General features: G+C 42.4%; 4 protein-coding genes across 4 annotated transcripts in view; 2 read left to right on the top strand and 2 right to left on the bottom strand.

The window, feature by feature from the left end:
* jmjd1cb (jumonji domain containing 1Cb) overlaps positions 1-4,742 on the bottom strand; it is a 31,142-nt gene extending 26,400 nt beyond the window's left edge. Inside the window, exon 1 of the mRNA XM_061264822.1 lies at positions 4,341-4,742. Coding sequence (XP_061120806.1) covers positions 4,341-4,496 — 156 coding nt within the window. The 5' untranslated portion in view covers positions 4,497-4,742. The remainder of the gene's footprint in view (positions 1-4,340) is intronic.
* Positions 4,743-5,704: 962 nt separating this feature from the next.
* reep3b (receptor accessory protein 3b) lies at positions 5,705-9,468 on the top strand. The gene is made up of 8 exons (XM_061264827.1): positions 5,705-6,023; positions 6,592-6,664; positions 6,799-6,875; positions 6,956-7,076; positions 7,155-7,268; positions 7,713-7,878; positions 8,015-8,151; positions 8,227-9,468. Exons 1-8 carry the CDS (start codon positions 5,992-5,994, stop codon positions 8,296-8,298), a joined length of 792 nt encoding a protein of 263 aa, XP_061120811.1. The 5' UTR covers positions 5,705-5,991; the 3' UTR covers positions 8,299-9,468.
* A 237-nt stretch (positions 9,469-9,705) lies between these two features.
* On the bottom strand, positions 9,706-11,776 carry nrbf2b (nuclear receptor binding factor 2b). Its single transcript, XM_061264826.1, has 4 exons — positions 11,559-11,776; positions 11,219-11,303; positions 11,074-11,114; positions 9,706-10,946 (listed from the first exon to the last, which is right to left on the bottom strand). The coding sequence occupies exons 1-4, from the start codon at positions 11,649-11,651 to the stop codon at positions 10,263-10,265; spliced, it is 903 nt and encodes a 300-aa protein (XP_061120810.1). The 5' UTR covers positions 11,652-11,776; the 3' UTR covers positions 9,706-10,262.
* A 190-nt stretch (positions 11,777-11,966) lies between these two features.
* Positions 11,967-14,313, top strand: LOC133143069 (NHL repeat-containing protein 3-like). The gene is made up of 3 exons (XM_061264825.1): positions 11,967-12,348; positions 12,418-12,617; positions 12,875-14,313. Exons 1-3 carry the CDS (start codon positions 12,096-12,098, stop codon positions 13,472-13,474), a joined length of 1,053 nt encoding a protein of 350 aa, XP_061120809.1. The 5' UTR covers positions 11,967-12,095; the 3' UTR covers positions 13,475-14,313.
* The last annotated feature ends 1,738 nt before the right edge of the window (positions 14,314-16,051 follow it).

Genomic DNA, 16,051 nt, shown 5'->3' with positions numbered 1-16,051 from the left:
CAATATCAGATTCAGTTGACAACAAACGTACCTACGAGAAGGGCGAGAATTTGAGAGCAATATCAAAGATGATTTCACAAATGTTTCTTCAAATCTAAAACAGAACTTTTAACAAAAAATGCTGGAATGGATTTCAAAAGTTATGGAAACATGTCCGACTATCACTTCCCTCCAGGCGGGATCATCCCTCCGGACCATGGCAACAAAATAGTGGCTCAAGAAGATGCATTCAAGTCAAAGAACAGCTTAAGAACTCAGAACCTGTGGCTCCAGGTTTCTGTAAAAGAGACTAGGCCAAAGTCTAGTATGGGTAGTGTGCAAAATGGTGACTAGTAACAACAAATGGCTGCTCACTAAGCATTAAAGCAACAAGGGTACTAACATACCCTTTACAACTTCCTAACATATTGATGACTTAGATTTGTGCATCTAATATTTGGTTGAAGCAAATTTTGGTGTGCTGTAATATACAAAAGGTTTTTGAGAAAGCACAGTAGACCAACTAGCAGCTGCTCAGTAGTATTCCCAGGGTTATCCTCTGAACCTATAGGAGACTTTATGGCCGCCGCCACCGTATGGAGTGCAATGGAGCTCGTGTGTGTCAGAAGGAGAGCTGGAAAGAGATGGGGGAGGGTAAGTTCAGCAAGTTGCCGAAGCAGGCAGGCAGGCAGGCAATTCAGCCCATCCTGGCTTCGGATTACATGATGTTTCCTTCGGCACCAGCCAAACAAACCACCGACTCTGCGTATCCACTTACGTGCTACACCTTGAAAGAAGTGCTGCCGTCGCACGGCAACGTTGCAGTCAAATTGGAAATGAAGAAATACGACGGGAAATTCAATTCCTTTCGCCAATCGGAAAAGCCGTCAAGTTGCGTCTGGTCGGTGTCGTCACATCTGAACTCGACCTGGTGGTCACGTGACCTCAAATTGGATTGACTGCATTCTTGCTCGCCATTTTATTGCGTCTTCCATAGCCCAATTTTTTTTTTCCTCTCTTTGGCCACTTCGGTGAGCAGCAGAACATCCGTGAAAATAACATCCACCAGATGTTTCTTGATCCACCGAACAGCTGGAGAGTTGTGATGTGAGGAGATCAGAGGTTACGCCAGGCCGGTGACTTTCGTTGAACATTGGCCAATCTTTTTGGAATGTTTCGACTGCCGTGCATTAAAAAAACATTGCATTGCAACTTGCCATGATTGGGTGGACGAGAAAAAGAAATGCATTCAAACGACCAAGCCACAATTGAACAGCACGGAAAAAAGCAAAGAGCCTAGAGTACCTTTGACCTATATACAACACGACTTTAAATACTATCATTATAAAAAGAGTCTAAAACGGAACAATTTGTATCCATGAGATTACAGGTTGATCAACACAAGAAGTTGGGTCAGATTGCACAAAACACAGTCCAATTCTCCGTTTTAAGGGTGGACAGGCAAAATGTTGGGTACGTTTTTTTCGCCTCAGCGGCATTTGGCTGTTCTCCCGACAAAGCTGCTATTCACAAGCCGACACACGTTCGTTCTGATGCGGCGTGGAAAGAGTATCTTGCTTTTTACTCTCCTGGTCTATGTGGAAGGTTCTCTTCCAGTCCCAGGTCGGGATTTTGTGCTGATCAGCAACTACGTAGGGTCACGGCCATAAAAGCAAACGAGGAGTGGAGCCGCTGTCCACACGCAAACATACAAAGGAGACTGTTATTGACAACAAAAGGCTCCTCTAGGCAACAGCCCAGAAAACTTTTTTTTTTTTTTTCCTATTCACCATTATGAAGACCATTATGAAGACCTTTATGGCACTTATGTAATACGGGAATTTGTGTTTTTGTGATTACTTTGTATTCGAGATGACTTCTATTACCTAAAGGGGCTTTTGAATGGTTGAACTTTGAATAGTTCAACCATCAAACTACCTTTTATCTGTCACAAAATTGATTTTGTAGTCAATTTATAGCGACAATACATGATGTTTTTGTTTTTTACAGTTGGAATTGTAGCTTATACTCTGCCTGCAGCATGTGAGGAACAGACTAATGGTCCAAGTACATGATAAGCATGTACTTTATGCAGTAGCTATCAGGTTGAGTTGGTCGACACTGATATGAGAACAAAACGTTTCATTTTAAATGATGACTTGTGACAATCCGATTCCTTGCAAACATTTCTAAGCAAGTATTCTTCAGGGCTTTCGTGTGAATAAATATGAACATGTGAATGATGTCAAGATTAACTGCTGAATGATTTTCTAATTGCAAGTCATCTGGCAGATGCTACGATTTCAATTTCGTTTCCGAATCAAGCTTCAATGCAATATTCATGACGTGCAGTAATATTTACAAACATCGCGGACGATTACAAAACATGAATTGCTACTTTTGTTTCACACAGTGTTGGGAAAATTCATTTTCGACACCAAAGGCAATATACAGTCTAATCATGTTGACTTATAGGACTTAATATTTGTCGTAGATTTGGCTCGTCTGACCAGAGACTTGTCTTGACACACTTGTTCCAATCTAATCTCCAATCCCTCCGCACTGTATTTACTAAGCTAGTTAAGCCTCTTGCTAATGAGAGGGTGCCCCATTGTATGGAATGAAAGCAGAACACTACGCCGTCCGTCTAAGTCACATCACGCACAAAAAAACAATTCTCCTGGGGAATTAGGGAAGCCTGGGTGTTGTATGATACAAACATAGTGTACATGATGAGGCTTAGAGCAAGAGATGCAAAAGAAGACACAGCTTCACCTTCCTGCTCCGGGTGGTATACATTTTCAAAAGACAGACATCACTAGGGCTGTATAATTATCTGAAAACGATCATTCTGCTGACCCATAAAATATGCATATCACAATGGGTTTGTTTTTGCTTAAGATGCCATGACGCATTTCCAAATTGTGCTACTTGAGAGCAAACCGTCACCAGAGCATAAATCCAATCTCGAGTCTTCCTTCAACAAAGGAAGTCATTGAATGCGTGTCATTTAAGTGATCAAAACATTAAACACGCAGACAACATAAAGCGATGACTGTGAAAACACATTTCTTCGTAAGCTCTATTTATAGTATGTTTTCGTGATGAATAATGTGGTGTACATACCGCAGCTGTCGACAAAGTGACAATATAAATATTGTTTCACGGGCAATATGTGGAATGACATCGAAATATCCACTGGGAACACCTCTCAATCACATCAAATATAATAAAGTTCAAATATAGACATGAAGTCCACATTCATTTGAAAATCTCCCTAAAAGAAGTCTGTGACAACTACAAATAAGACATTTGAAAACGGCAGTGAATGCAAATCACATTTTATGATCAAGTTAAGATATTTGGCCAATGCACCGCATATGGATACAGAAGGAAGGAACAAAAGAAAAAAAAAAAAAAGGGCATGAACACTGCATTATCCAGCAAAGGGTTTGTCAGGACAAATATTGCATCGTTGGAGCTGTTTAAGGCCAATAAAAAGAATACGATACCTTCTTTTTTTAAAGGTGAATGTATCCGGTAATATATTTGCCACGTTTCAAAGATTCAACACACATTACAAGGAGATTTTAGACGACAACTGCCCATTGTTCGGCCTGCAGCAAGACACTATTCTGTTTTTACGAGTCTACTCTGAGCATTTCTCTGCCAAACTGTTCGAATCGAAAGTGTTTTTCGTCGGTCAGGGGGAAAAAAAAAACCCACATTTGTGGTGAAACACCAAACTCACTCTTGTCCATTTCATTCATAAATAACTTCTCCTCAGCGCATAGATTAAATAAGAGCTAAATTGAGAAAGTTAACCTTACTACCTGGGTCAGCTGATTTGCAACATCCAGCAGATTAAAGCGTTCAGCTGCTTGCTAGTCAAAATTCCTTCACATGCTTTGCAATTGCAGCTGCTATCCGAACACAATAAGGGAGAGCAGCTTATATTGTTGTTTATCACTCATTGAATCGTAAGCAATGTCGGCCTTCACTTCAACTTTGGCTTGACAGTCGTTACACATATGTATAAATAATAATAATAAAGAAAGAGAAAGGTGTGTTTTTTTGCGCATAGTACTGTCTAGACAACCGTGGGTTTATTTTTCGACAGGTCTGCCAACACCCATTGACTTGGTTCCTCAAGTGCTTTGGTAAGCAAAGTTAAAATCCAAAAGCTTTGGCTACCTAAAGATTCGCCAATGTATTAAGTTAAAAAATAGTATTAAAAGCGCGCACACAAAATAATGTCCGCCTTACTGCATTGCTTGGCTGGCTGGCTGGCTGGCTGGCCGGCCAACAAGAGATTTCTCCCAATGGCTTAGCATGAAACAGACAAGCGGTGTTTTCCTTACCGTCAAGTCGAGATTGTCACTGTCTCGATGGTTCACAGCTCGAATGACACCGGACCTCCACGGCCACCGGGCGATGTCGCCGATTTCAGGCGGCTCGTCCCCGCTGACACAGAGGAACCTCTTCCCGACCAGCTCCGGCCGAGCCTCGAATGCCATGGCCCTTCGCTGGGCGAAAAGCCTCCCTCGGAAAAACTTCCCAACCACGACGCCCTTCCAAATCAGCCTATTACGACATTAATAAGGTGTTAAGGACGCCCGCACTGGAAGGAACATGAAAAACGAAGGCAAACGAGCCGTGGGATTTAAACGTAGTAGTCTCCACCCGCTTGAACGTCAGTCAGTCCTTTTTCTCTCGGCTTGAAAAAAATACGCTGGAACACTGAACCGCATCACAGCTACAATTCATGCTAGTGTTTCTCCGCTGGATCCTACAGCATTCACAGACCGCAGCACGATAGTGTCCATCCGCTCCAATCCATCCGTGCTATTTTTCCCGAACACACGCATCACAGTGTGCTTTCCTCTTCATATCTGTTCATAATTCATTTTTTTGCGCACTGAGCACGAATGCGCATTATTATTAGTTTTTTAAGTGTCACACTTACCCTACGCTAATTGTTTGTTTACCTGAAGTTCCTAAATCAGTGTATGCTTCATAACATTAACTGGGACAATCTTCTTGAACACAAACAACAAGTACATTCATTTGAAAACATGACACAAAGGTTTAGATTACCAGCTAAAAAGCGAATGCCCATAGGGAAGTACATTTCTGTTCAACTGTGATCCATTGATGCCATCCCAGACAGCCTATGTGACCAGAGACGCTCTACTGGGAATCTCCCTAACACTGCTGCAGACTGCAGCAACCACCTTCATGAATAACAAGTAGCTATGAATCCATCACCCACCACCCGACACACTCTCATTGCACACAAAGCTTGCACATATTTGCATGCGGTCACAAACATGCACATCGTATGTCATGCCAGCTCAAATCAAATTAGACCTCGGAAGCATTATTAACTGTAAAGTGATTACATTGCAGATTGGGTCCTACCTAACAATTCAAGAGATATGTTTCTAAAAAGCCTGTAGTACTCAAAAAGGCCCTCTAATTGTTCATGGTTGTGATGATAACCATCTTGACTTTCTATTATCTAACACATGCACAAGACAGAATAAAATTCCGCATTTCTTGGGAGACAAATGTTATGTAATTAAAACACTTCAAAATAGATATATTTGCAGCTTAGTTACAAATGATCACTAAGATTCACCAGCCAATGAAAATGGATATATGCTTGTAAACAGCTTAGAGTAGCCAATAGGAGTAAAGAAGGTGAATTCGTTTATCATGACGTCAGTAGCTCACTGAGTGATGTTGTTCTCCTGCCAGAAACCGAGAAGCAGTCGCGCAAGATAACTCGTGGATTAAGTAAGTCCAGAAAACGTCGTCTAGAATTCTGTAAATCATGTCCACACCAGGAAAGGATAAGTAACATTCCAGAAAAATCAAGTGGCTGAAGCGCAGCTAGCTCGTGGATCTAACGCTTCGAAGTTTGGGCAGACCTTGCAAGTTTACTGTGGCTTGGCTACAGACATCATTTCGGCAGCTCTACCTTAGTCCACCACTCCAAAGACAAACAACATGGTGTCCTGGATCATCTCAAGAAGCGTCGTGTAAGTACAAAATGGTCCAAATCAACGAAATGTTTTCACGAGGTTCAGTTTAAGATGACAGTTGAAGGGTGTTAGCTTTGTTAGCATAGCGGGCTAACTAGTTGCCGAAGCACTTTTTTTGTTGTTTTTTAGGTTTTGTCAGTTACTTTGGACGACGTTTTATACGTTATTGTTATGTCTGGATATTTTTGTCACCATGATTATATAAGTGGTGATTTGCGAATCAGTCCAAGATGATCTTGTTGATCGATGTTAACGTTCATATTGTCAGTGAGTCATCCGATTATCTTGCGCTGAGTTGGAGCTTAATATGTTTCGACTTGTCGATCTGTCAAGGAGTGCCAGCCATTCCACATTTAGGAAAGTCCGGCCCAATGCATCAAATGTAGTAGTTTGGTTCAAGTAGAGCTAATTCATGAGTCATTAATGCACTTATGGATCCACATATGGATCATGTTACATTGCATAAAATATTGCAGTACTATAATGATCGTGTACTATAAACAAATAACTGAAGCTATCATTTGTATCATTAGGAATCATAGGTTATTTTGTTTTTGTCATCCAGGCTTGTGTTTGGGACCCTCTATCCTGCATACTACTCCTACAAAGCTGTCAAGACCAAAAATGTCAAGGAATACGTAAGACCATTTAAACACACGCATTGACCTAATGTAGCTAAGGCTCGCTGCTTCCGAATCTGACATAAGGACTTGTCTGTATCGTGGTATGAGATGAAAAATAATATTTTTGGGAAATAAATCCTCCTATATAGGTCCGGTGGATGATGTACTGGATTGTTTTTGCCCTCTACACTGTAGTGGAGACCATCACGGACCTTACACTGGCATGGTGAGTTAACCATAAGAACACCACAGCACTTGGATCGATTGTTTGATTTGGTGAATGGTATGTGTTTTGTCCATCTCCAGGTTTCCCCTGTACTATGAACTGAAGGTCGCCTTTGTGATCTGGCTCTTGTCCCCTTACACAAGAGGAGCAAGTCTCATTTATAGGAAATGCCTGCACCCGCTGCTGTCTTCCAGAGAGAGGGTGACTCGAGTTTCAATGCCTTTTATGTACGTGACGGAACTGTCCCGAACAAATGTCCTGTTGACGATCTTCCTTTAGGAAATAGATGAGTACATCGTGCAGGCCAAGGAACGAAGTTACGAGACCATGGTGAACTTCGGCAAGCAAGGCCTCAGCATCGCGGCCACCGCTGCTGTCACTGCAGCTGTCAAGGCAAGTATTGATGTTATTTCCCATCTTCGGCTGTAGTCAGAGGGTTTGTTCGTTTATTTACATTTTTGCTTTCGGTCTACTTTCTGGTTCTATGCTTGGTTAATGGCAGTGGCCACTGATTTGCTAACATGGCGAGTTGCTGCATGGGTCTGCTTCTTCTTGTTTCTCTATACTGACCTCCTTCTTTCCCTAGGGCTTTTGTGCTTCACCAGGCTCCTCTGGGAGGTAAAAAGAAATAAATCTCAGTTGCATGGACCACCATTTCCACACCAGCATTGTTCTCATGTCCTCATGTCCATGTCGTGCTCACAATGATCTGTCCATGGATGCATTGTTTTTCTTGAAATTGTCTCCATGAGCAAGTTCCTAGATGGTGTTGTTTGGGTGGACAGTGGAACCTTTAAGCCACTCGATTAAAAGAAGCAACTTTTCTGTCTGTCCCAGGGTCAAGGTGCCATCACAGATAAGCTGCGCAGCTTGAGCATGCATGACCTCACACAGATCAGCCAGCAAGACGGCAGAGGAGACAACCAGCTGTACCGCTACACCGCCCACGCGGGCAATCCAGCCGTCAGACGAGCTCAGGGTGCTGATGCACCTGATGACGCAGGTAGACCAACACACACTTTCAGACCGAGCCTCGCCCCATCCTTGCCGCCTTTTCACAGATGCTCCGTCCAATCGTCGCACTTGTTTCCATCACGAGGGTGAAGGAGCTAGAATAAAATCTCCGATTCGTTTTTCAGAATACTTTTACGACCAAGACGACCGGAGCGACGACGACGACACTGAGCCGACGTTCTCTGAAGACGAGGCTGTTTCTCAAAAAGGACTGAGGCGATCTCAGAGTGTCAGGCTGACACGGGCCAGAGTCCGCAAAGATGTAAGCCATGCTTTTCGGAAGGTAAAAGTCATCACTGTTAGGTCCTACGGTGTTCATTCTTTTTCTTGTTACTAGGCTCGCTATGGATCGCTGAAGATTAAAGGGAAGAAGAGACCAGCGCTCAGCTCAATTAATTATGGAGTGTGAAGAGACTTCTTCTGACACACACCCACGGATACACTGCTGAGTAGTCAAAGATATTATCTGTCTGAAATAGTTGTATCTTCCTGGGCTATTCAATTACAAATTCAATTGGGCCAACACATAACACTTGAACTCATGCTCACTGACACAGAATTTGTGAATAATATTTTGAGCAAGTTTGGCCTTTTCTGTACAATTGTACAGCACATGGAAAAGTCTTAATTTTTTAAAAAATACTACAGCCCATGAAAAATTGGAGCAAAATGTCAAGTGCATTCGTATTTTCCATAACTTACTTTTAATAACGTATGATCTTTTCTTCCTTTTATTTGTCATGTTTGGATGAGAAGGGCTTTTATATTATCCGTAGCTGTTTTTGTATCTGCATCTCACCCCAAAGCTTTTTTAAACTGCCGTTTTGTCGCTTGTCATCTCAATTTTTATCGGCGTCGTCGCAAGTAGGATGCTGAACACCAAATAGTTGTCCGCTTGATAAATCAATGTATTGATACACTCCATTTCAGTGATTGACTTTATGGCATTTAAAATGAGCTACACTTGTCACTGTGCTGAATCAGTGGAAATGACGTGGCTCTTATTTCTTTTCCAAAATGGAGGAAGATGGCACAGTGCTTATTTTATTGCTTATTACTGACTAGATTGATCATGATTATTATCTCAATCATAGATCGCTATCCAGTTTTTATTTTCTTACTTGACAGGGCGAGCGCAATGAACATAGTAATTACATTTGATGTATTTGGAGTCTATTTAGGAATACAGTTGCCCTCCAGCATCATCAGACAAATAACATTTGAACAGAAATTAAGGACTTCCTGGGTGGTGGAGCTGTTGTTAATTAAAAAAAAAAATACTATCACCGAGAGGCTTCCCTCTAATGTGCTTATAGGAGGAAAGTTGTTGACCGCCCTTCGGCTGCTTGACAAAGTTGTGCATGCAGACGTGTTTGTTGATCAACATGGCCAGCCACGATTTACAGTCTGTTACAGCTTTTGATGAAACCAGCCAAATCTTGTCATATTGTCCGTGCAATGCACAGAACTGACTAATTATATCCCAAAGCTTTGCGTACTTTAGAGTAGTTCGGCTCAGGTTTCGGCTAACTGTTTTGTGGATTACCGGATTGTAATTCAATAAAAGGATGGCAATAAATTGTGTGTGAGGAATTTATTTTTAGACCTCTTTTGAAGGGCCTGGAATAAAGTCTGGCATATGTGAGTAGATCAACAACTTAACTGCATCTGTTAGATATTTAATCATGTTTTTTTTGCTTCTCATTAACAATGTTGATGTGATAAAGTGACTCACCAGGTCCATGAAGGAATGAATGGTAGGCACAGCTAATATATCCCTTTTTAATCGAAGGACCTCCAAAAATGCATGCATAGATTTCTGATTAAATTACATTTATTTGATTCATTTCATACACAATAAAAAAAACATGCTCTCAAAACATGTTAGTGTGTTAATCGGAGCAATGCCCCGAATGGCTGGCAACACATGTAAGGTATTTTGAAATTTCATCATCGACTGCTAAGGATTCTCAGCATAAAATCAATGGGAACCCATAATATATCCGGTTTAATGCCACTAATTCACATCATGTCCTCACAGAGGTAACCCTTCATATGGGATTTTCAGGGCCCCTATGAATTTATCACGTTGTAAATAATACAAGGTACAGAAATAAAATAGTGAATATCCTGACTATCTTGTGAGAGGAATTTCTCAATCAAGAATCCTTGAGTTTGTATAAGCGGTGCATGACCACACTAATATTTCACTTGAACTAGTTGTACTTTTTTCTGCCCATATCTGGGAGGGTGAACTAGACCTGGAGGCTCAAGCATCATTTGTGTATTGTGTTCAAGATCTAAGATTTTGGTAGCCAAACCAAATCATTTTGAACCCTGAAATCAATGTTGATGTTAAAAAGAAATGGTTTTTCACAGTTTTTCTTTGTCCAAAAGCTCCTGTAGTTCATTTTGGATGTCCTCGGGCAGCTCTAGAGGAGGCAGGTCATCCAAACACAAATCTTCCTGAGCAGGCATCTCCAGTGGGGGCAGCTGAGGGATTGCTATTTCCTTCCCTTTGCCTCGGCCTTTCCTCTCCTGGTTGCCCCCCGTCGCCAAGGCGGCCCCTGCCTGAGGGAGCACCCAGAGCTCAGAGCGCTCCACAACATCTGCCGCCTCAGCCCGCAGTCGGGTGTTCTCAGATTGGAGCCTATCGTTCTCAGAGCTGAGCCGCTGGTTCTCGTCCATCAGATGGTTGACGAGGCGCCTCAAGTCTTCGATGGTGGTTTGTTGTTCTTCCAGGCGAGTTTTGTCATCTTTGGTGGTCTTCAATCCAGGACAGGGGGTCACAGTTTGGAGGCTTCCGACCTGTCGACTTTGAAGCTGGTAGAGTAGAGTGTCGTACTCTCTCTCTGTACCTCCTCCATGTGCAACGGCATTTGGGGGGACGACGGTCTGGCCTGCTGACCCTGCTGACTGGGATGGCATGAGGAGGGCAGAACCCGAATCGGGTCGGGCTTTCGTGGCCTCCCGACGGGCTTCCTTCTTCCAGCGCTCCTGGATCAGATGCTGCTGTTTAATATGCCTGTCCCTCTGCAACTCCATGGACACACGAGCCTGCAAGCACAAAATGAATTGTAGCTGATGGAAGACTACACAATTCATTTAGACTCATTAACAAAAAAAAAAAGAAATCAGACCACACTATTTATGACAAAGACTGATCCCCTTCACATAGACTCACCTGTTTACACTCGGTTGTCTTCATCGCTTCTGTCAAAAGTTCTGTAAAAGAGACCAGGTTCTTAACACACATTCTTAATGTAATGATGACGTCACAGCCCTACCATTTTGATTTGTATTCAAAATAATAGCACGACGATTGATACCTGCTGCTTTCCCATGGCATGAAATTGCCTCTTCATACTTTCCAGCAGAAAACAAACGATCTGCCTTTCTGCATTGCTGGTGGGCCTTAGGAAGAACGCACAAAAACACATTGGGAAATAACGAAACAAAAGATGCTCTACTATACGGAATACTCTTTTCAGTTGTCTTCAAACAAGTCGAACTTGTCTATTAATAATATACACTCAATTTGGTCAAGGTTATCAGACGGTAACACAATAAACACGACAGAGAGAAGAGTGAGCCGCAAGCTAACGCAGCTTACCATTGCGACCTATAGTAACGTTAGCCTGTTATTGCAACATCACGACCGGAATTTACCAGATTAAGCGGACTATCCACGACCTCCATGCATCCAAATCTTTGCTGGTTTTCACTACATGAAGGTTGTGTCGGTCTCTTACGGACTGTCATTCGAACTGAGCCTTAAGTGCGATTCAAAGAAGTACTGGAGACGAAAATTCTTGTCGGCGGCTCAGTCGCCTCCATCGACGACACTACGGTCCACGTCATAGCGTCGAGAACGTACCGGAAGTAGAATTGTTTGAATTAATCAAATAAAACACATTGAAATGTTACGCATGTATTTCGATATAGAAGGGCGAGCATATTAATAACCACATATTCGGGAAATATATTTGTTGTTCTAAAGCCGCGGTGAAATAAATAATTTAGTATTTTAGTGTTGAAATGTAACAGCTACATCCTTTTATCGGAAGGTTCTTTTTTCTAACTTGACGCAGGTTCATTGAGGAACCAGGAAGTAAATTGTAAACAGGAAAAAGTACTGCTAGATCGGGTCGAGCAGTATTTTTGTGTACCAACGGTACGGGAGTCGGTAATCCGGTCCAGCTGCCAATGAAAAGTAGAAGCTATACGTGCTTGATATTGACCGCTATGGTCTCTTTATTCTTTCTTATGATGCTGCTATACGATGTGTTCAGCCCTCAGCAGGCTGCCAACTCAATCCTCGGACAAGACTATCAGCTACTGGGCAGGCCATTGTACAAACTGGATGTGAGCTGGCCCAAAAACCCAGAACTCTTCTCTGGGAATGTATTTGGGGTGGCTGTCAACCAGTATGCCGGTGTCGTCTATGTGGCACAGAGAGGTAAATCCCGATTATTAGCAAATCCATTTTTCTGTTATTTATGGTGTTGTGGTGTTCTCCCTTCTTTAGGGGACAACGTGCCCAAGGTGCTGGTGTTTACAACAGAAGGCGATTTCCTCATGTACTGGAATACAAGTACCTTAGAGATGCCCCATGGTATATTTTTAGCAGATGCCTTGTCAAAGCCAACTGTCTGGATCACAGATGTGGGAAATGGTCCGTATGGCCATTGCATCAAACAATACTCACCGTCGGGGAATCTTCTGCAGGTAAACAAAGGAAAAGGATGCTTTTTTGTACTTTGCTGTCTCTCAAACTTCCTGTTAGTTTGTTTTTCAAACCTCTCCTACTCTGTCATTGCAAGAATGTTGTGACGTTTGACATCTTTCAATACTGTACAAACAAAAATCAGGGTGCATTTGGCAGAGCAAACCAGTTTCCCAACCTTGAATTTTCAGGAAGAGAATTTGACACTGGAGAAAATCACACCCCCAGATCAAATCTATAAAAAGAATCCATTTTGCAGGTCCTTGGTACACCAGGGCAAGCTGGCTCCGGCCTTCATCCGCTGCAGTTTGACCAGCCAGCTGAGATCTTCGTCCATGACTCCGGGGAAATGTACATCGTAGACGGTGACGGTGGGATGAATAATCGCCTCATCAAATTATCCAAAGAACAGCAAGTGTTGTGGGTTCACGGAGAAAAGGGACAAGGCCTAGCTCAGTTCGACATCCCTCACAGTGTGACAATTGACGGCGCTCAAAGGGTATGGGTGGCTGACAGGGCAAACAAGAGGATCCAAGTTTTCAACTCCCTCACGGGGGGCTGGCTGGGATCGTGGGGGAGCTGCTTCACCGAGGATGCCCCTTACTCAGTCCGCCTCACCCCGGACAAGAAATATTTGGTTGTAGTCCAGCTCAACACCAACCAAATTTCACTACTGGAGGCACCGCCGGTGGGTTTAATTGGTCAGTGCAAGGTGGTCAGTGTGATTCAACTTGCGGATGAAGTCAAACCGCATTTGGTTGACTTGGACCTCAAATCAGGGGCGCTTTACGTGGCTGAGATTGGTGCCCAGCAGGCACAGAAGTTCACCCCTTTCAGCTTAGGTGGGACTCTCCTATAATACAGGAGCGGAAACGAACAATTGATACATGATATAATGTCTTTTCTTTTTTTTTTTTTTATCCAGACCTTATGTGTATGTATGTGTTTTCCCTGTTGCCATCTTGGCCAGTTCTCTCTTTTGCCACCAGAGGGCGATCTTTCACTTGGTATTTTCGTCAAACACGCATGCGCATAAGGTGAACTTCCACAAAGCAAACCCATTCGAGTAAACAAGTGTCGATTTTGCTTTCAAAATGACAGAAAGAAATGCACAGCTAAGCGAAAATATCTAGATGAACGCAGAGTGGGAAAGTTTCTTTTTTTTTTTTTTTGTCGAACGTAATGACAAGCCATTCTGCTTAATATGTCTGACGTCATTAGCGCATGTCAAAGCTTCAAAGCTTCAGCGCCATGCACTTCAGCTATGCTTAAAAAAAGAAGATTGTTCAAGGCAAGGAACGCCACAAGTCGCACTAAGCAGCATTCATAGTAAGTGGAAAAAATACATTGTAAATAATTATGGATTTGTTTGTGGACTTTGTTGAACTGACTGAAATGATTGGCCTGTGGTCTTAGTAGTGTCGGAGTGAATTTCTGTCATTATCATGTTGGATAGATTTTGCTGAGCAGAGGTGTGTGTGTGTGTGTGTGTGTGTAAGAGCAAGTGATCGGGCGATGGTCATGGTTTTGTTTCGACTTTGAAATATTATATGTGGATAATTGACCTCATTGTGGCTGTCCTACTGTTTTTCTCCTTCCAAAGTTCAGTGTAATGGGATGTTCATGCTGTTCATACCTGCTTTATCTGCTACTGTCTTAAATGTTTTATAGCATCTAAAAGTAAAAATCTCAAAAGAACTTAGCAGTGTTGTTTATCATTCATCAAAGTAGAAATAGTGCATGATCAAATTGGATGATTTCCTTGTTAGTAAAACGGTTCGGTTTTCCGCCGCTAGAGGGTGCTAACGCACCGTGAAATGATGGTCAATAGTGTTTCGTATGAATTGGTATTTTCTTTGTTTTATTTAATTCTTTGATATGCACAATGTTAAGGTATTCCATTAATTGTTTATTGGACTCCAACAGAGCATGTGAGACTTAAGAGCAGGGGTATCAAAATAATTTTTGTCACCAGCCGCATTGTAGTCATAGTTTGACTGTCAACCCAAATAAATGTAATAATTTTTAATGTTTTTGTCTGTCAACCCAAATAAATGTAATAATTTTTAATAATAATAATAATAATTTAGAAAAAAAAGATGATTTTTAAAAGTGAAGACAATTTGCCATTTTAGTAACGACATGAAATTTAGCATTTTAGAAATATTGACACAACGCTTGCATCAGATGGAGTTGAATTGCTTAATTGCTCCCGATGTTAATGTTGCTGCTGTTAGTCACGGCGATTTCATGCTCTAGTTAAACAAAGTCCTCGCGCAAACGAGACTCCCTTTTCTCTTTCCTTTGATTGATTCCAGCCACTTCAGCCGAGCATGACCAAATCTTTGTGGTCTATTTTGGATGTCATTCAAAGCCTCGAAAAGAGCATCACCTCCTACACATCTTCTTGCTTTATGCAGGTACTTCTCACTGCATCTGTTCTTTCTGCTGCCTTCCTTCCATTTCGTACCGAGGAATGCGAGTGTAGGAGTGAGACAATTCTGCACACCAGGATGGCCCCACCGACACAAAGTTTCTCCATATCAGTGTACATTACGCTCACACGCTCTTCCCTTTCTTCACACTTCCCCTCTCGCACACAGCCTTTGTTTTGCCCGTTGCCCTCGTCTTCAATACTTTCTGCCATGTTGGCTGTTTTGCTGACAGACTCCAGTCGGATGTCATGGCAGGGATGCAGGCGGCATCCCGATGTGTGGGTTGGCCTTTACAGACTTTCTGTATGGGGAACGCCCACATTGGACTCCCACACACCTAGGAGGGATTCCTTTCCCAACAAAGAGGGCATCCTGCTTTTGCTTATTGAAGGGGCTGATGTAGAAAGTTAGGCAACTCTGTTTATGGAGAAAATTCAAACTTCCTTTGAGTTGAAGGTGTGGACTAATGAGGGGGCGTCGAAATACTCCAATCAGTTCCTGTCTGTGGTTGAACATTAACAGGCTGTGACTGTACATGAATGAAGCCCCACTCTGCTTCGTCCTGCTGAGGCAGACAGGAGAATCAGTGTTTGAACATCACACAGCCGCTCAACAGAATCTTTTGTCGCTTTAGCCAGAATGACTCGCTCTGTAGTTTTCCACGGACAAGGAACTGGGTCAGCGGCCTGTCAAGAACAAGGTAGAGGAAGTACGGAGGAGGAGGAGGAGAAGTCCGGGGTTCAAGAACTTAAATCGGAGTGGCTGGTTTTGGTCTTTATGAAGAGAAATTCAACATTTCAATTTTTTTTTATACTGAAATATTAAGACAAAAGATATCAATTGATCTTGTATGGGTGTAAAAATATAAGTTCTTTTATTTTGGCCTCTTCAAATCTGAAATTTGTCTTGTAGTCTTTATTTTGGGACAGACACTTAGCGCTCGTCTATCTTCGGGCTTCTTTTGTTTTTGCGATGACGACGAGACAAGAGTGACAGGACGT

Source organism: Syngnathus typhle, linkage group LG18 (assembly GCF_033458585.1).
Source record: "Syngnathus typhle isolate RoL2023-S1 ecotype Sweden linkage group LG18, RoL_Styp_1.0, whole genome shotgun sequence".
Lineage (NCBI taxonomy): Eukaryota > Metazoa > Chordata > Actinopteri > Syngnathiformes > Syngnathidae > Syngnathus > Syngnathus typhle.
This window is presented reverse-complemented; position numbering and strand designations above follow the sequence as displayed.

Coding starts and splice junctions, on each gene's coding strand:
- reep3b (XM_061264827.1), top strand. CDS start 5,992: ATGGTGTCCTGGATCATCTCAAGAAGCGTCGT. Junction 7,879..8,014: donor TGATGCACCTGATGACGCAG/GTAGACCAACAC, acceptor TTCGTTTTTCAG/AATACTTTTACGACCAAGAC. Junction 8,152..8,226: donor GGGCCAGAGTCCGCAAAGAT/GTAAGCCATGCT, acceptor TCTTGTTACTAG/GCTCGCTATGGATCGCTGAA.
- nrbf2b (XM_061264826.1), bottom strand. CDS start 11,651: ATGACAGTCCGTAAGAGACCGACACAACCTTCATGTAGTGAAAACCAG. Junction 11,115..11,218: donor ATGCCATGGGAAAGCAGCAG/GTATCAATCGTC, acceptor TCTCTTTTACAG/AACTTTTGACAGAAGCGATG. Junction 10,947..11,073: donor AGACAACCGAGTGTAAACAG/GTGAGTCTATGT, acceptor TTGTGCTTGCAG/GCTCGTGTGTCCATGGAGTT.
- LOC133143069 (XM_061264825.1), top strand. CDS start 12,096: ATGAAAAGTAGAAGCTATACGTGCTTGATATTGACCGCTATGGTCTCT. Junction 12,349..12,417: donor CGTCTATGTGGCACAGAGAG/GTAAATCCCGAT, acceptor TCCCTTCTTTAG/GGGACAACGTGCCCAAGGTG. Junction 12,618..12,874: donor CGTCGGGGAATCTTCTGCAG/GTAAACAAAGGA, acceptor TCCATTTTGCAG/GTCCTTGGTACACCAGGGCA.